The following is a 19,747-nucleotide window of genomic DNA, read 5'->3' on the forward strand; positions in this document are numbered from 1 at the left end:
GGGAAATGGAAACAGCTAATAGCTTGAAATAATGCGGTTGCTGCTAGACGGTGACTATTATCGACAAGGAAACGCTTAATTACTTCATCAGGCTTTTCTGACGGTAATGTTTCTTTAGTTACTGATTTACTTCAGTCAGATTGGTTGTGTGTTGCATGTGAGAAATATGATGATGTGAGAAACAGCAGTCAGCAGCACAACTGATCTGACTCAGCTGAGAATGCGATGATGATCTTCTATGTCGTGTTTATCAGGTAAATGAATCATTATAGTGAAGATAGTGTGTGATATTCTCATCTGATCTCACAGCAGCAGCGGCGTCTGAACTTCACCTGATTCGCTGTGTTCAAAGGCACATATATCTGTATTTTTAAAGTCATTGGTCGTTTGTAGTCGATGGACAGTTGTCATATACATAACTAAGTGTCACGAGACGTTTTCATACGTCGTAAAGTGACCTGAAATAAATAAACAAAAAAAAACAAACGAAAGATCTGAGATTTTCACAGGTGTCCACCAGTGCACGAGCTGCGCGCTCACCTGTAGGCTTACATGAAATAAACCAATCACAGTTGTTTGTTTCCAGGGTGGACCAATCACAGTTGTTTGTTTCCAGGGTGGACCAATCACAGTTGTTTGTTTCCAGGGTGGACCAATCACAGTTGTTTGTTTCCAGGGTGGACCAATCACAGTTGTTTGTTTCCAGGGTGGACCAATCACAGTCTTCTGGTGTCAGGATTTTCCTTGAGTTGATCACTCAATCGTTTAAATAAATGCGTTTTAATAAACTGAAACAAACACCGGACATGACATTCAAGTGCAGTTCTAATAATCGGTATGACTTTTTGATAACATCTAAACTTAAATTATCGAATAAATGCATTGACAAAACATCTTTACAAATATCAAAAACTAACTCTTAAAAAAACTAAACTAACTCGATGGTTAGTTTAACACTGGTTATAGACTTCAGAGTCCGCCTCAATAATTTTAATGAATGTATTATATACATAACTTGGCTTTTAAGATCTTTATGAGAATAATGTAGTTCATTACATTACATTGTTTACACATGAAGGGTTAATTTTTGTAATACGAATACGTACCTGTTTGTCTTTGTAATGTTGTCATCTTTATTAGTTGATTAATGCACTAAACATAAATGTTTAAACGTGACAGCTAAGGGCATGAAGCATTTACATTATGATCCATTGATTATAGCATAAATATTGGGTGGGGGGTTTTACTTGTGTTGATTATTGGGGGGGGGCGGTTCCTTTTTTTATGTTATGTTTTTGAATGCAGGACTGAAATCATCACGAGATCATAGTGCATCTAAAATGAGTCTCAGTGAGGAGATGGAGCAGGACACTTCCTATGACATGAGTTTCTGTGGGAAGACAGAGGAGCGAGGTGCTGTTCAGATACAGGGAGCAGCATCTTCAGGGTCATCTTCAGAACCCAGCTGTGTGTCTATGAAGAGTAATGACTCCATGATCCTGCCACCTGTTTTTAGTGATGGAGTAGTGACCTCTGACCTCAGGTGAGATCCATCTACAGAGAAACACGTATGACGCTGAATTAGAAAATAATCCAAAACCTTTCAGTGTCTTCATACCAGGGTTTCCGTTGTCCGGTAATTACCGGACATTGGCCGGTAAAAAAATTAAATGTCCGACAAAATTAAATCTCTCCGGTCAAATTGTCCGATTAAAATTGCCTAATAATCCCGTCCCCCTAACACGATCTGAATTTGAGAATAAGCCTAAAATGTATAAAGCAAAAATACACCGATCTCTTGCTATGTTATAAAGGAACAGGCTCTATCGTTTGAAAGTTATGAAACAACATCGCATGCTGCATTTCAAATAAAGCGCACACCTAAAACGGCTGCAATATAGACCTAAACAACGAACGATTGAGTGAGACGTTTCAAATATGGCCAGGCCCAGGCAGACTAGCTTTAAAAGCTTTTTCAGAGGCCAGACGATGGTGAATCAGGAACATCTCATTATAGATAGATCAGTGCTTCTAATCCGCGCATTCGTGCAGTTTTTTCTCTATCATCAAAACTGAATAGCCTATGTTCATCAGTGCATGGTTACAGTCTATATCAAGCAGGGACACGTTTGTGTGCATTTTATTTTGTGATTTCACCGGAATTAATAGAGAGTCTCCGCAACGGCGATAGATTGAAACGCGCGTCCTAGTGAAGATTGCGCAACTCGCGCAGCGCGTCGTCCATGCAACTGATAGCAGCGGACACGAGCGCTCAGCTTGATTTCAAAAACAACAGATTTTAGCGCTAGATCTCTTATTTAATAACGGACTAAATGAATGATCTGCTAGTTAACTGGAGATGTTTTATTTATTTGTATTAGGTACATCCGTGCCTCAATGTTTCAAAAAGTGAATGTGTGTGAAACCACAGTAAAAAACAATTGGCGTTGATTGACGCCAATCGGACGTTCATGTTTTTTTTTTTTCGTCTATTTGAAAGTTAAGCTAATAATAATATGTTGCATTCTATACGGCCTGATTATGTAATTTTTTAAGTTACATAGACTGCCTCCAGTTTTCCTCAACTTGACTAATTAAGAGGCGATATATTTGACCGGCATATCATCAAAATGTCCGTAAAACGAAACCTCTGCCGGCCACTTTGTCGGCACTATTTTTTTCTAGCGGAAACTCTGCTTCATACATAAAAGTAGTGACACAGGGAGAGCCCGATTGGAGCAACATCTATACAATCCCTCTCTATAATTTACATTAGAAAGGTACTTTCAATACGAGCGAGCAGAAGTATGTTATAGTATCAACTGACGAAGTTCCTTTTATGTGTGCTAAAAGTGTCCCTGTTCCATTATGTGCCCCAGGTGATTCATTAGCCATCAGGACGAAGGACAGATGATCTGAATTATTTCAATGTTTTTCCCCCCCAACAGGTTTGAGAAACAGGCTCTAGAACCCAGCTGTGTGTCTATGAAAAGTAGTAACTCCATGATCCTGCCCCCTGTTTTTAGTGATGGAGTAGTGACCTCTGATCTCAAGTGAGTCATATTACTGCATAAAAATACTCTATGAATGTTCATACGTGGTCCAGTGTTAACGGTAAAAGCTACAGCAGTGTCAAAATGCATGAACTGGAAATGAGGACACACAAGTACATGTGTGGTCATTTATATTTATATAACTTTATAAACAAGTTTGCAGTACTGTATCACTAGGGCTGTACACTTACTTTAAGTGTTAGCACTGGTGCTGCTGAATTAAAAAAAACTTTATTTTTTTTTATTTGTACAAATTAAAATATATTAGCACACAGAAGAGTGTGGCCAAATTGTTTTATTTGGATTGTTTACTTCTACAACTATGATAGATGGACAGATTTTTTTTATAAATATATATATATATATATATATCAAATAAGTCAATCACAAGATAAATCATGGTACTGCAGTAGTACACTTGTAATTTCCATCACTAAGCATCTGACCCAACAGCACAGAATGTGCATCTCATTATGTCCTGCTATGCAATTAGAAAATTTATACTTTGATTTTTATAAAAAAAAATATGTACTTGTCTATTCTAAAATAATTACAATAAATAAGTGAATAATCCATTCCCTTTTGCTGGTGATGTAAAATTAAGCAATATGGTGAATATCAATGCATTTGTTCATTTGACTGCAGAAATGGAAATCAATGACCAATTAATTTGTGGGCACTGAAGAATTCAGAAGAAATAAAAAAAAATGATTCTAGCCCTTGAGATTCCAGGGTTATTAGCAAAAATGTAACTTGGCTTATTATAGCTCCACCTTGTAGCTGATTCTCACCAAATTTGTTACACTGCCTCACTTAGACTGATGAAATTTGATTGACTGCAGCAGGATATGTTAGCACTTAAACACAGAAGGATCATGTCTAATTTGAACTTTGTCAATCAAAAGGATTCAACGTTATTACAGTTTGTTGTAGCACCCCCTATGGGCAGAATTGTATGAAATTTGATGTACAGTACATTCTCAAAATGTCCTGTTGTCCATGTGTATTGGGTTTTGTTACATTTTGACTTTGCGTTTAGTAGATATTCATCAATTGATCAAATTGCATACCACTAAATAATTAATTCGCGTATATCTTTGAACCAATTTGACCTTGATCCTTTAACGATAGATGAAACACCCCAAATTGGACAAACTTAAGTCAAACTTAAGCCTATGTGGAGTTCGAAATGTTTATTTATTTTTTTATTTAAAAATGAGAAATGGTGGATATTTTTATTGAAGGAAATCAAATCAGAGATTTCCTACCAACATACTAACTTTCCATCTTTGTTTAGATTGCAGTATATTTATTATCCATTGTAATCTCTTCAAGTATTATTGGGTTTTAAGTTTCTGTCTCTCTTTGTCTCTGCAGTGTCGTGAGGGAAGAACTGATCCAGGTTCAGTCCAGATGTGGAGTTTGTGAGCAGGTTATGAGAGATCCGGTCTCTATCACCTGTGGACACATTTTCTGTAGACAGTGTATCAGCTGCTACTGGGATCAGACCAGTCCAATAGAAGACTTTAACTGTCCTCAATGCAGAAAGAGATCTAGAACACGTCCTTTTCTACACACACAGAAAGAAATGAGAGGATCCATTTCTGCTGGTTCTGTTCACTTCTACACAGAATCAGATCTGCAGCAGGATTCTCAACAACCAGTAGATGATGTTCTTCAGAGAGTCAAAGATCAACACAAAACCAGCATGAAGAACAAGTCTGAGAGCTTATTTGAGGGAATAAAACTGCTTGAGAATCAAACGCTCTTGAACAGGATTTACACACAGCTCTACATCATAGAGGGAGAGAGTGAAGGGGTGAATGAAGAACATGAGGTTTTACACATGGAGAAAACAGCCAGAACTCAACACCATCAAGACACTCCAATCTACTGCAATGACATCTTTAAACCTGAAGCAGGATGTGAGGAGAAGAGAAAAGACCAAATAAAGACTGTTCTTACTAAAGGCATCGCTGGAATTGGGAAAACAGTTTCTGTGCAGAAGTTCATTCTTGACTGGGCCGAGGGAAAAGCCAATCAGGATGTAGATTTTATGTTTGTGTTTCCATTTCGAGAGCTGAACTTGATTAAAGATGAGCAGTACAGTCTTTACAAACTTCTGCTGGACTTTCATCCTGAACTTCATGATCTGGACCCAAAGATTTATGATGAGTGTAAAGTTGTGTTCATCTTTGACGGTCTGGATGAATGCAGAATTCCACTGATGTTTTCAGACCATGAGAAAGTTCCTGATGTGACTGAGACTTCATCAGTGGGTGTGTTGATGTCAAACCTCATCAAAGGAGATCTGCTTCCCTCTGCTCTCATCTGGATTACCTCCAGACCAGCAGCAGCCAATCAGATCCCCAACAAATATATCAAGCGCGTGACAGAGATTCAGGGATTCAATGACCCTCAGAAGGAGGAATATTTCAGGAAGAGAATCAGTGATGAGCATCAAGCCAGCAGAATCATCTCACACATTAGAAAAGCAAGAAGCCTCCACATTATGTGCCACATACCAGTCTTCTGCTGGATCTCATCCACTGTGCTTCAAAACATCCTGAAACAAGATGACAGTGCAGAAATCCCTCAAACTCTGACTGAAATGTACATCCACTTCCTGCTCATTCAGATCAATATGAGGAATCAGAAGTATGAAGAGAGAGATCCAGAGAAACTCTTGCAGTCCAACAGAGAAGTGATTGTGAAACTTGCTGAACTTGCTTTCAAACAGCTGATGAAGGGCAATGTTATGTTCTATGAGGAGGACCTGAGAGAGAGCGGCATAGATGTCACTGATGCCTCAGTGCATTTTGGGATCTGCACTGAGATCTTTAAGGAGGAATCTGTGATTCATCAGAGGAAAGTCTACAGCTTCATACATCTCAGCTTTCAGGAGTTTCTGGCTGCTTTCCATGTTTTTCACTGCTATTTACTCAAGAACAGTGAGGTTCTGAATATGTTCTTGAAAGGAAAGGCCAGAACTCTGAGTGGGGATGTTCCTCTGTATGGATTTCTTCTAGGAGCAGTTAAAAAAGCTCTGAGCAGTAAAGATGGACGCCTGGACCTTTTCCTGCGATTCCTGCTGGGCATCTCTCTGGAGTCCAATCAGAGACTCTTACAGGATCTACTGACTCACACAGAGAACAGCTCAGAGAGCATAGAGAATGTGACTCAAAGCCTCAAACAATTAAAAAACAAAAACAATGTAAATCCTGAAAGATGGATTAATCTCTCAAACTGCTTACTTGAAATGAAGGACAATGCTGCTGTTGAAGAAATTCAGGCTTTTCTAAAATCTCCAAGTAACAAAAAACTTACTCTTGCACAATGCTCAACTTTTGCAAATATAATCCTGATGTCAGAGGTGCTGGATGAGTTTGACCTTAAGAAGTATAACATAAAATCAAGCAGTGGTCGACAGAGGCTATTACCTGCAGTGAGGAACTGCAGAAAAGCTCTGTAAGTGTAAATGTCTATTATTATTGTTGTTATAATAATAATAATAATAATAATAATAATAATAATAATAATAAGAAGAAGAATATTGCAAAAAATAAATGTTACGGTTGTTATGGAGGTTTTTGAGCACAAACAAGTAATAATGACAGCTAAAACCTAACATAAATTAACTGTTTTTAGTCTCTGCTGAGTTATTACCAGTCAATGATTAAGCCCTTGAATAAGGTTGTCTCAATAAGTCCAACACATGCAGGTGCAGCTTGTAACTGTCTCTTAAAGGGTTAGTTCACCCAAAAATGAAAATTCTCTCATGATTTACTCACCTTTAAGCCATCCCAGATGTGTATGACTTTCTTTCTTCAGCAGAACTGAAGTGATGATTTTTAAAAGCACATTTCGGCTCTGTTTGTCCATACAATACAAGCGAACAGGTGCTATAAGGCTGCTGGCTATTTGATGGTCCAAAAGGCATATTTAGGCAGCGTAAAAGTAATCCACATGACTCTATTAACAAATTAAAGGTGCATTCAGTAGTTTTGAGCTAATTTAAAAATATTTACACATTTACAATTTAATTGTGGTATCCGAACGGTGTACATTCACATGAGATGTTATGTACTAATAATAGTTTTCTATAAAAAGTGTTTTTATTATATGTGGTGCGGGTCACCCCCTTCAATGTGTTTTGCAATGTAGAACCCTGAAGTCCATGGTGTTTCACTAAACGTTGGAAATCCTCATGCTCATTGGCTGCTTCTTAGGGTTAAAATTGTATGCGCTTTTCATGGTACGATTACCGTCTCAGAAAGTTTCACGGTATACGGTATTACACTTATTATTATTATTATCACTTAAAGGAGTGAAAACGTAAGGTTTCTTTCTTTTTTTTTTTTTGGTTGAGCAAACATTATTATAATTGAAACTTAAAACAATTTTCTTTAATTGAAGTATGTGTAAAAAAAAAAAAGTCTCCCTTTTGAATAAAAATGTAATAAGAAAGCAGAATTGTAATAATTAACAGAATTATAAATATGATAAAACATAGCATATAAATATGCTAATGTTATATAACTAAAGCATGTTAGTTTACATGTTATCATAGCATGTTAAATGAACTACTAAATTAATAATATCAGCTGTGTGAGCTTTTAAAGTAATGTCCTATGATTATTAATAATGAACATTTACTGTAGACTGCTCCTGACTGTACATTTTACTCACTGATTCTCAACAGGTTTTGCTTCAGGACAGATTTTACATTGAAAATCAAGTGGCGACCCACCACAGTAAAAACATAATCTGTATTTAATGTATCCTGGGTCGCATTTCCTTTATGTTGCATAGTTTTGTTCAAGTACAAGGACATGCATCAAGTGAATTGTTTTTTTTTTTTTAGATTTCTTTCCCCCTTTTAAAAATTGAAGAGCAAATGTACTTTTAAGAGCCCTTTATTATCTCATTTGTTTCCTAATTTCAAACAGAACATAAATATTACTTGGGCTTCTCGTCACCATGGTTAAGTCAGTGTAGCTAGTCTTAAATAATAGTAATAATAATAACAACAAATTTATGAAAAAATAAATACTAGCTGAAGCACATCTTGAAACTTTAACTAAAACGGCCACTGTTGATATAAAATGAGGTCTAATAGATTCTACCTTTTAGATTATTTCATATGAAACTATAACATTTTGTCAAAATATAACAGTTAATTTTACTCATGTAAAATTAACTGTTTGACTTAACTTCCTCTGTAATGCTTTAAACTAGAAAAGTCTCACTAGAATTCAAATTGGTCACATAAGTTTTGAGGTCAGCGCTCCGCAATATCGCAGTTGTTGTACGGTCATCAGAGATCAGAGCAGATCATGATCGCGAGCTGGTTTCATTACACTCGTGCGACAGTGCAGATGAAAAGCATTTAGGTGTTTGTGTGATTATCATTAAATCTGCCTCAGCAGTCCTAAATAGGCTATCACTTGGACGGCCGCCAAAATATCTTCAATGGGAGAGCCATGGTATTGTTCTTTTCCTGCTGTCTGTGACCCAGTCTGGCGTGCGTGCATGCTTGCGTGTGGCGCAAGTTGACAAGTCTGACAGGCAGTTGAGGAGGAAAGGAGATGCGCAGGTGAGATTCTTCATCTGTTTGCATTATTTATTTCTTAATACCTTAGATAAGCTAATGTACATGGTATGATAACCGTAAATTTTCACACCGTGGTATACCGCTGCAACCCTACCGCTGCCTATATAGATATGCTTGGCTATGCTTATGTAGCACACAGTGCTGTTTGGTGATGTGAAGAGCGAAAAAAACACAACAGAACATACTTATACTTATAACATGCTTTAGCAGTGGAAACAACGGGAGATCTAGTAGCTGTACTGCCGAAGAAGCAAAAAAGATGCAAAGGCAAAAAACTAGAGTAAACATAGGTATGGCATCTACGTCTTCATTTGTTTAGAGCAAAGTAGCTTGGCACAATGATTGTTGTGGATTGTTGTGGCCGTTTAGCATCTAGCAGCACTGTCACATCGGTACTTGAAGTACCCTAAGAAGAACAAAGCTAATGCTAGCTAGAGAACTACTAAATGCCTCTTTAATGTCTTCTGAAGCAAACCGATAGGTTGGTGTAAGAAACAAATCTATAATGAAAATGTTTGTAACTTTAAATCATTGCTTCTGTCCACCTAGTTAAGTTTTAATTAGCTATTTATTGTTTACACAAACCTATCGATTTGCTTCTAAAGACCATAATCGATCGACTGGAGTTGTGTGGATTACTTTTATGCAGTCTAAATATGACTTTTGGACCGTTAAACAGTCACCAGCCTCGCGGCACCCATTCGCTTTCATTGTATGGACACAAAAGCTGAAAACCTTCAGTTCTGCTGAAGAAGGAAAGTCATACACAACTGGGATTGCTTAAATGTAAGTAAATCATGAGAGGATTTTAATTTTTGGTTGAACTAACCCTTTAAGAGCAGAAACATTTATTTTTCGACCAAAGAGAAACTATGATAAGATGTTAAAAGTTTTATATGCCATGGTCAAATGTCTCGCTACACTTGACCTTATTTTTTGAGGAGCTCTCCCAACATTAAACTTTTGTAGAGTTTAGAGTGTGATTTAATGGTTGTGGAACAAACATATATTTTATTCTTTAATCTATACTTGAGTTATCTGACTGACTTAACTTTAATTGTCATATTAATAAGGCATAGTATGTGTTTGTTTTTCCTCTTTAGATTGCCAAGCTGTGACCTGAATGATAAGTCCTGTGAAAGTTTGGTTTTAGTTCTGCTATCATCAAGTTCTGTCCTGAGAGAGCTGGATCTGAGTAACAATGACCTGCAGGACTCAGGAGTGAAGCTGCTCTCTGATGGACTAAAGAGTACAAACTGTCAACTACAAATACTGAGGTGTGTGTGCATGTTTTTGTGTGTATGTGTTGAAAAAACTTTAACATTTCCAGTTGCAACAAAAGAGAGCCTGATCTTCAAAATCAACTTCACAATCACACACAATGTGTTTGTAGATTATCAGGCTGTATGGTGACAGAGGTTGGATGTGGTTATCTGGCTTCAGCACTGAGTTCAAACCCCTCGCACCTGAAAGAGCTGGATCTGAGCTACAATCATCCAGGAGAATCAGGAGTCAAATTGCTGTATGAGAGACTCAATGATCCAAACTGTATTCTGGACAAACTCAAGTATGTTGGACCATTCGAGCAATAATGTCCTGTTTCTTTTTGTTCATGTGTATTTCTCTCTGCACAAATATTTTAATTCTGTATTATGAACTGAATGTGTTAATGTGTGTTTTATAGCTTGGATCATGGGGGAAAGATCAGGATTATACCAGGACCACAAAAATGTAGGTCTAAACACAAACATTTACTAGTGCTGGGTTGAATGTCAGTACATATATGTATTGTGTGATGGTAGAAATATATCAATCTGCAGATATTCTGCTTTATAAATCCTCTTGGATATCAGTGAGCAGAAATGCTTTATTTATATACACTGATTAGCCAAAAAATTATGACCCCACACATGGATGAAGCAAATAACATTGATCAACTTATAACAAGGCCACATGTCAAGGTCTGGGTAGATTAGATGGTAAGCAAACAATCAGGTCTCGTAGTTAACATGTTGAATTCAGGAGCTATGTGCAGCAGTAAAGACCTGAGCGAATTTGACAAGGCCCAAATTGTAGTGAACAGAGGACTGGGTCAGAGCATCTCTGAAATGGCAAGGCTTGTGGAGTGCTCCAGGTCAGCAGTTGTGAGTGCCTACCTACAGTGGTCCGAGGAGAGACAAACAACAACCAGCGACAGGGTGTTGGGCACCCAAGGCTCATTGATGCGTGAGGGCAACAAAAGCTATCCTGTCTGGTCCGAACCTAAAGAAGGTCTACAAGTCACACAAAATTTTAATGATAGTTATTGGAAGAATGTGTCACAACACAGTGCATCACACCCTGCCGTGTAGCCACAAACCGGTCAGATTTCGCATGATGACCCCTGTCCACCATCGAAAGTGCCTGCAATGGGCACACAAGCGTTGGAACTGGACCTTGGAGTAGTAGATGATGATCACCTGGTCTGTTGAGTCCCGTTTTCTTTGACATCATTTGGACGGCTCTGTACGTGTACACCGTTTACCTGGAGATGTTATGGCACATGGCACCAGGATGCCATGTGGGGTTCCAGCCATTCATGTGGATGTAAATTTGACATGTGCCACCTACCTAAACATTGTTATAGATCAGGTACACCCTTTCATGACAAAGATATTCCCTGATGGCATTGGCCTCCTTCAGCAGGATAATGCCACACTGCACACATTGTTCAAGAATGGTCTGAGAAACATGATGAAGAGTTCAATGTGTTGTTCTGGCCTCCAAATTTCCCAGATCTCAATCCAATTGAGCATCTGTGGGATGTGCTGGACCAACAAGTCCAATCCATGGTGGCTCCACCTCGCAACTTATCGTACTTGAAGGACCTGCTGCTAATGTCTTGGTGCCAGATACCACAGGACGCCTTCAGGGGTCTTGTAGAGTCCATGCCTCGGAGGGTCGGTGCTATTTTGGCAGCAGGTGGAGGACTAATAGCATATTAGGAAGGTAGTCATAATGTTTTGGCTCATCAGTGTATACAGTATGTTGAAGAGAATAATAAACAGTAGGACGTGTCTCAAGTAAAGATGAAGAAGAACTTGTTATTAAAAGGGGTAGGACATTGTCATGTAAACATGATGTTGAATTTTATAATCCAACACCAAGCGGAGAACTCTGTATTGCAGACTAACGATTGTGCTATGCTCATCTCAAGGAAGATATATTATTTACATTAGCCATGGCTAGAAGATACTTTGTGCCTATGTAAATTTGTTAAAGGTGCTGTAAGTGATTTAACCTGAAAGGTATCGCTGAAATAAAGTTTCATTTATGCATCAAGTTTCCTGATATATTTCACCGGTCTCTGTAACCGCTCCTAGACTCTGTAAACGGCTAACAAAAATGTGTCTGCAGACAATGGCGCTTTCTGCCTTTCAAACATTTTGCGTATTCTCATAGTATTGTAGTTGCAGCGAATTACTGAGGCATAATGCATTTTATGCCATGTTGTTCATAACAGTTGTCAGTTGAGGGCACTATTTTACTACTGTTGTTTTTAACAACCGTTTCTGCTCTTATTAAATCTAATTTGTTATCTTAGCAGTGCAGGGTTTTGGAAAGAGAGGGCATGAATAATCCACCACTAATTTCCACCAAAAAATAGCTATTTGGTAACCTTGTACCAGGGTTGTTAAAGATAAATTAATCATTGATTATATGCCATTGATAATTTAATCGATCAAGAATAGTAATTAAACAAACAACTGAAATGGGGAAGATATGATTTATTGTGGAAGATGTACTGCATTTGTTTCGTGAAGTTACAAACGAAAACCCAGAAAAATGGCACGTCTTAACTCTGTGTGTAACTCTTATTTCACATACAATAACACATTTTACTTGCTATATCCATTGTCCAGCTTCTAAGCTGTAAAATGACATCTATTTTTTTTTTGTTGGTTAAGCTAGTATTTAATTTAATTATTGATTTATTCAGCCGTGTATAACCACGAATTTGCAACCCTCATATTTACTGTTAGCATGATATAAATGTACTCGTACTGTGATATAAAAGTTTGGTCATACTTCTCACCTTTAATATACACACTCCTACAGTAATTATTGTTTTGTTGTGTTTTTGTCTTCTCAGATTTCTGTGATCTCACGCTGGATCCCAATACCGCAAACGTTTTCCTCTTACTGTCTGAGAGGAACAGAAAGGTGACATATGTGAGAGAGTGTCAGTCATATCCTGATCATCCAGAGAGATTTGATAAATTACAACAGGTTCTGTGTAGAGAGCGTCTTTCTGGGCGCTGTTACTGGGAGAGTGAATGGAGCGGAGATGCTGATATATCACTGGCATATAAAGGAATCAACAGGAAAGCAGATGGAGCCTCTGAGTTTGGATGCAATGAAAAGTCCTGGAGACTGATTTGCTCTGATAATCGATTCATTGTGTCGCACAAAAATAAGAACATTAAAATACGTGCCCCTTCATGTCGCTCTAACAGAGTAGGAGTGTATCTGGACTGGTCGGCTGGCACTCTGTCCTTCTACAGCGTCTCTGACACACACACTCTCACACACTTGCACACATTCAACAACACATTCACTGAACCCCTCTATGCTGGATTTGGTCTTTATTTTCTCACCTCTGTGTCTCTGTGTCAGACTTCCCCGTGAGTCAACCACAAATAGTATGTACATTCAGATATTTACCTATATTTGTTGTGACAAAGCTAACATGCTGTTATTCTACAAACTTGGATTAGGGTTTTTCCAAAATCCGTAAACCAAGACCAACATTTCTAATTGTATCATTCTACAGCTTTAAAAGCTACATTTACCAAACTCAACACAGACCTTCAGACTTCTCTGACTTTTCTGACTGACTTATGGTTTTTCCATCTCTCACCTTCATTGACCAAAAATCCCATACACTTACTTAGGCATGTTTAAATGAGCCAAGAGTGCTTCCTTACAGACATGCATGCAAAGCATTAAGCCTCTTTTTCACTCTCTCACTGTCACTTTTTTCTTTTACACCTGTTTTCACATTTTAGGCGGACTGTTTGAAAAGACATGTAAACGTGGTCCAAAACGTTTTGAGATTTGTCCACATCAATTACATTTTAGAAGAGGTTGAAAATTCATGTGATCACATTGCGCTCATATGTAAATTCTCATCTGTTCAAATACAGCAGCTAAGCTCCTATCTCACTCACCTGTCAATCAAGTGCTGCTCCGTTAATACAGGTACTTCACTAAAATAATTGAGTTCTGCTTTAAACCAGTTTGTGCTTGGATTAAATGCATGTATAATTAAGAGAAAGGGTGGGCTGGTTTTAGCTTTCTTTTTTGCACTTTATTATCATGCATTAATACATTTTATGTAATTAATTATGTTGTAACTAAATCAGAGACCCTCCCCTGGAAATCCTAACACAAGTGGTCAAAAGATGTATATTATGGGTCTCGTGGCACCATGCGAGGGTCAGACGTTTTATTGGCGAGCTCTGCGCACTTTGCTAGTTTTAATACTTTCTATGTCATAAACCGTTGAGATTCAAGATACTCTGATTCTTGACTGTTCTAGGAAGACAATATGAGGAAAATTCAAAGTCCTCTGGCTCTGGAGACATTAAAAGACAGTTACATGCTGAAGCTGATACCCCTGACAAGGCTGCATACCAGGGAATCAATTTGGACAGTGCGGTGAAAGAGATTCAGCATCAACTGATGAACAAGTTGACATAAGCTTTCTTAGAAAAACCACAACATTTTCTTGTTCCTAGACATTGCGTATTCAATGAGAGAAACATGATCGATTCAAGGAATGCAAAGAACTCTTGCATCAACGGAAGGTCTCTATTGCATTGATGTTCCCAGCCAAATTGAGAATAGATTTACATTACATTTTACATTTGGCGCTTTTATCCAAAGCGACTTACAGTGCACTTATTACAGGGACAATCCCCCCGGAGCAACCTGGAGTTAAGTGCCTTGCTCAAGGACACAATGGTGGTGGCTGTGGGGATCGAACCTACAACCTTCTGATTACCAGTTCAGTGCTTTAGTCCACTACACCACCACCACTCCTATATAGATGTCAATGGATGCCAAGGATGGCCGCAAAATATTTACATGCCCACAGCAAGCGATGTCATTCATAAAGTCAATGGAATGAGTAAGTCATTGTGTGATGCTCTTGATACAGCCGAGTGGGTCTGACTCACTGAACATTCACTTGACTGTCCGAGTAACCTGTGCTGGTTGCACCTAGCGGCTGGAGTCTCCTTCGGGACAGTTTGTGGATGAATCTACACGTTCTTTGTGCTTATGCCTCCTATTGGTTGGAGTTTGTTCTGTGGAATATTTCTTGCAAGATATTGGCGTAATTTGGGCATCTGTTCCACTTGTGTAACAGCCAAGTGAGCTTGACTCACTGAACATTAACTTGTCTGTACGAGGAAACTGGGCACCTTCTTTGTTTCTCTTATTGTGCTGGTTGCGCCTATTGGCTGGAGTTTGTTTTGTGGAGGAACACGCCTTCGGAACCGTTATGTGGATGAATGTACATGTTCTTTGTGCTAATGCTTCCTATTGCTGGATATTGTTTTATAGAATGTTTCTGTTGTGTAATTATGTCTCACAAAATTTGTATAGAAGCACCGGACTTAAGCGGGGTTGTCGTGGGGCTCTCGTAGGCATATATGGACTGTTTGAGTTTAGAGGGATGGACACCGATTGGCGCAGTTGCACGTTTTTCTTTTTTCTGTTTGTTTTGCTTGGGGGGTCGGGGTTTGACTCTGGTGTACTAATGTTGGAATGTGGTTGTTATAATTTTATTTTTGATGTTCACCATTTTTTCTATAATATGTCAAATGTTAAAGGTGGGGTATGTGATTTTCTTTTTTGACCATTATTTCAAAATAACTTGAAATCCTATTCCTAACCCACTTACTGGCTGTAAATTAGAAGCACTGAAATGAAAATTAAGCAATTTAATCATCTGTGGAACGGGCAGGACTCGAAAAACTCCAGCCGATCATTTTCAAGACCATCTAGAATCATTGGACAGAAAATGTGTCAATCAAATGGTCAGTACCATGCCCCCTCCCCCACCACCCTGGCTGCGTGTCCCGTTCGTGCGCATACTCAAAGCTCGTGACCCAGTAACAGGAAGTGCAAGTCGCCCCGGTACAGAGAGAGAGAGAGAGAGAGAGAGAGAGAGAGAGAGAAGGAGAAGGTGTAGTTGCTTCCGTTTGTAGAATGGCAGACAAGACACCATCACAGAAAAGAAAATCTATTTTCGAGAGAGCAATTGCGAACAAAACGGCCGAAAGAGAAAGGTCAAAAACAAGGGTCATTCTAGGCGATGCTTTTAAATGTTGGCGGCAACTGAAGGACCAGGAAGGACTAACAACAGATGCGGCTGTGGCATTTTTTCTGCTTGACAGGTGAGAAGCCGATTAACTAGTAGTATTTAATCAGGGAACTGTCTTTACTGACGATATGCGCATGAGAATTGTAGCTGTTCTAACGTTATAGCCCAGCCATATGATGAACTAGCTAGCTAAACAACCTGTTTGGGGAGGAAGCTGATGTGAGCGATTGTATTTATGTATGGAGAATAGAGCTTTTATAGTGCTAGTGGGGTTGTTCCACATTTCTATGAATCCTGTTTTGAATAGAAGACCGCTGTACAGACGCCAGGGCTGGCTATGTTCTTTTTTTTTTTACAGTTATGAGAAAATCAGCTCTACACCTTTCAAGAGTGGTATGCGACCCCCTCCTCCTGCTGTGTCAACAATTTGCTCTGAAAAATTGTCTGACAGGTGAATGCACTGTTTGACTAGTGAGTCTAGAACACTGCTAGAACACTGCAGTAAAGTCTTTAATAGATATTATTTTTTTTCTGCTTATCCAATAATTGATTCTTTATATAATATGTAAACAAATGTGGTCAAGATGATATTTTTTTCAGGAGCAGTTTGTCTTTTGTGTACATCAAACTTTCTATTTTTTTCATAGTTCTCGCTGCAGAAAATGTGGTGAGTTGTTTTTCATATTGTTGGAAAGCTTAACTGATTTGTGCTCATTGTGTTGTGCAGAGATGATGACATTGCAATCGCGGAGGTTGAAGAATTGCAAGAGAGCCCACGAGGTTGCTTTTGGGGAGTTGAATACAAGGTAAACTAACACAAAGACATTGTTGACAATAGTAAGTATTCCAAATAACTGTAAGCTTAGATATATTGTTTTTATTAGATTCAATAAAAACAATATACAAGACTCAACCTTTCCTGGTCATACCTTGACAGTTTTTATTGATAAAAGCTGTTATATGATGTTATGATTATGTCTGTTGGATTTGCGATGTGTTGGTTGGAATGAACGTTTCCTCTGGTATCTTCTGCCAGGGCAAGTCGATTCCTGTTGTCTGGCCCCTTGTTGCTAGATGTTAGAAGGTCCAGCAAGAATACACTTCCTCTGCTGATGCCACAGGGAGTAATCATTCCAACACACAGGTGGATTGACTCAGGAAACACGCTGTGTTGTTTTACACACATAACGGTTAGGGTATTACCAGGAAAGTTTTAGCCTTTATAATTTAATTTCACACATTTGCCACTAAGGTGATAGCACTGATGATGTCATAGCGCATCACCCTTATGCCCTTTAGTATATCATCGCTGGATCTAAACACAAAGTCAATAATTCAAGAAGAATTCAACGACATTATCAATTCCACGTAAGTCATAGTGTACTTTTACTGTATATTGGTTCCATAATTATTATTTTAATGCTTGCCCTTGGTTTTCCTGGCTACTGGAAATATTTCATGATGCTTCCTTCATTTGGCTTAGTGTGTACACCAGGTGTAATCACTTTGTTACACACAAACCTTTCTCTGAGTCCCATCTCCCTGTTTTCAGGTTTGGCAAGCTGTATAATAAGAGGACGAGGACGTGGCGGCTGTACACAATTAAAGTGGACAAGGACTACAGCTACATTCCTGCATTACAGAGCACCATCCTGCACCGAAGGCTGACTGCTCAGAGGGGGTTGGCACAGTCCAGACCCTCAAGACCAGAAGATCCACGCAGGCTGGGAGTCCTATCTGGTATCCCTGCCCCAAGTGTTGAGGAACTCTTGCAGAAGCAAGTGAGCAGAGGCTTAGGTTAGTTTCTTCAATGGCATTGAAGTTTTGAATAGTAGCTGTTTATTTGACATTTACGTTTTCTCAATGCTGCTGATATCAGTTCACTTTAATACTCTTGGAAAGGGACAAGACATGTTTTTTTTTATATATATATTCAAGGGTACAATTATTGGAATTGTGGTGTGTTCTGTGTTTACAGCACAGGCCCCGGCAGATCAGAGCTAGCCTGGAGCCAGGCCCCCGTCGGTAAGTCAACCTCAAAACTCAATTCTGCACATGCATTTATGTAGACTTTTTCCCCGTATTATATTAGTTCCTGATCATGTACTGACTGTTCACTATGTACCTTTTACCTGATGTATCTAATTGAATTGTCATAAATTGTTTACCTATACATTTGTAATTTGGTTTTCTTTTTCTATTTCTTGGTAGAGCATGGTAGCTTCGTGAAAAATAAATTACTGAACTACTACACACCACAGCACCCACACTTGACAGGTCTTCAAAACCTGAGAGAAATGACCCCCGTATTTTGTGTATGATGATTGTTATGTTAGGCTTTTGCCATGGTGAAATTGAAATAAAATATATTTTTTTTAATTCAGTTGTTAATTGTTTGGTAAAAACAAGGCACAAATTATGTTCAGAAACAATAATTTACTTGCATGGTAAACACTTCTGTAAAATTTACAAACAGTAACAACAGAAACAACAGTAACAGTGATCATAGAACTATCTAACAGAAAAGAGTTGTGAGGTATACTACTCACTACACCCTGCTAGGGAGGAAGCCTCTGTATTGATTAAAAGGGTCTGTGTATTTGTCCCGAACCCTCCAGACACAACAGCTGGGAATGACCACCCTTCGTCCTTCTCCCAAGGCGCCGTGTTGCCAAACTACATACTGTCTGTAGGCTGCATATCGAAATTGTTTATTGGCTTCCCCAGGTTCAGCAGCATCTTCCTCAGCCCGGACATCATTCCATATACGTCTGGCCAAGCGCAGGACACCTTCCTGCAGGACAAACAGGTGTGGCAGCAAGGATGTGCAGTTGTCTGGGGTCTGCCCACAGCATTTTCGTTCTGCGTCTGTTGGCATATCCCAGCAGTGGATGCAAACACACCAAGTGTGTTGCTCTGGGGTTGGCGAAATGGGTCTGTCAGCTGAAGGTGTTCCTGAGATGATGCGGTCTAAGTCGAACATCATGCTCGGTTCCCTATTTAGGTACTGCTCCAGCAACTCATGTGACTGTTCCAAATTTAACTGTTGAATTCTGGCCTGAAAATAATAAAATAAATGTTGCCATTCATTGTTCATTATAATTTTTATACTAATAACATAACATTGGAAACTGTTTTAAATACCCGTTCAAGTGTGTGTAGCTGGATTTGAAGCTGTGCAACTCTGTCAATATCCTCTTGAGTCAGGTCGATCATCAAGCCCCTGCCACGTCCTCTGCTCTGTCCACTGCCACGTCCTCTGCTCTGTCCACTGCCACGTCCTCTGCTCTGTCCACTGCCACGTCCTCTGCTCTGTCCTCTGCCTCTACCCCGTCCTCTTCCACAACTCTGATCGAGTAATGGCTCTGCACTTGTGGTCTCTACCTGCAAGCTCTGAAGTGAAACAGAATACATAAGTAAATAAACATAATAAGTCAACAAAAGGGTAGGGTGTGAATAGTACACACAATGTAATCTCTCAAAAATCACAATTGTTGAACAAGAAAAGCCAGAGTAGTAAACTATGCTTACCTAGTATTAGCCAAAGCATTGATGACCAGACTAAGGCCATTTAGCTAATTTTGAGAGACTATGCTATTTAGATAGGGCTGGGTGATATACATGTGAAACTCGAAAAATTAGAATATCGAATATCGTGCAAAAAAATGAAATACATGATCTTCTGCACGATATTCAAATTTTTCAATT

At 38.9% G+C, this 19,747-nt stretch overlaps 2 protein-coding genes across 2 annotated transcripts; one reads left to right on the forward strand and one right to left on the reverse strand.

The window, feature by feature from the left end:
* The first annotated feature begins 12 nt into the window (after positions 1-12).
* Positions 13-15,749, forward strand: LOC127643401 (NLR family CARD domain-containing protein 3-like). Its single transcript, XM_052126097.1, has 8 exons — positions 13-103; positions 1,306-1,543; positions 2,949-3,053; positions 4,431-6,521; positions 9,771-9,944; positions 10,061-10,234; positions 10,352-10,398; positions 12,800-15,749. The coding sequence occupies exons 2-8, from the start codon at positions 1,341-1,343 to the stop codon at positions 13,333-13,335; spliced, it is 3,330 nt and encodes a 1,109-aa protein (XP_051982057.1). The 5' UTR covers positions 13-103; positions 1,306-1,340; the 3' UTR covers positions 13,336-15,749.
* A 2,838-nt stretch (positions 15,750-18,587) lies between these two features.
* Positions 18,588-19,260, reverse strand: LOC127643425 (P2X purinoceptor 7-like). Its single transcript, XM_052126174.1, has 2 exons — positions 19,184-19,260; positions 18,588-19,097 (listed from the first exon to the last, which is right to left on the reverse strand). Exons 1-2 carry the CDS (start codon positions 19,253-19,255, stop codon positions 18,588-18,590), a joined length of 582 nt encoding a protein of 193 aa, XP_051982134.1. The 5' UTR covers positions 19,256-19,260.
* Between the last annotated feature and the right edge of the window lie 487 nt (positions 19,261-19,747).

This window comes from Xyrauchen texanus, chromosome 5, assembly GCF_025860055.1.
Source record: "Xyrauchen texanus isolate HMW12.3.18 chromosome 5, RBS_HiC_50CHRs, whole genome shotgun sequence".
Lineage (NCBI taxonomy): Eukaryota > Metazoa > Chordata > Actinopteri > Cypriniformes > Catostomidae > Xyrauchen > Xyrauchen texanus.

Coding starts and splice junctions, on each gene's coding strand:
- LOC127643401 (XM_052126097.1), top strand. CDS start 1,341: ATGAGTCTCAGTGAGGAGATGGAGCAGGACACTTCCTATGACATGAGT. Junction 3,054..4,430: donor GTAGTGACCTCTGATCTCAA/GTGAGTCATATT, acceptor TTGTCTCTGCAG/TGTCGTGAGGGAAGAACTGA. Junction 9,945..10,060: donor TGTCAACTACAAATACTGAG/GTGTGTGTGCAT, acceptor ATGTGTTTGTAG/ATTATCAGGCTGTATGGTGA.
- LOC127643425 (XM_052126174.1), bottom strand. CDS start 19,255: ATGATCGACCTGACTCAAGAGGATATTGACAGAGTTGCACAGCTTCAA. Junction 19,098..19,183: donor AGCTACACACACTTGAACGG/GTATTTAAAACA, acceptor TATTATTTTCAG/GCCAGAATTCAACAGTTAAA.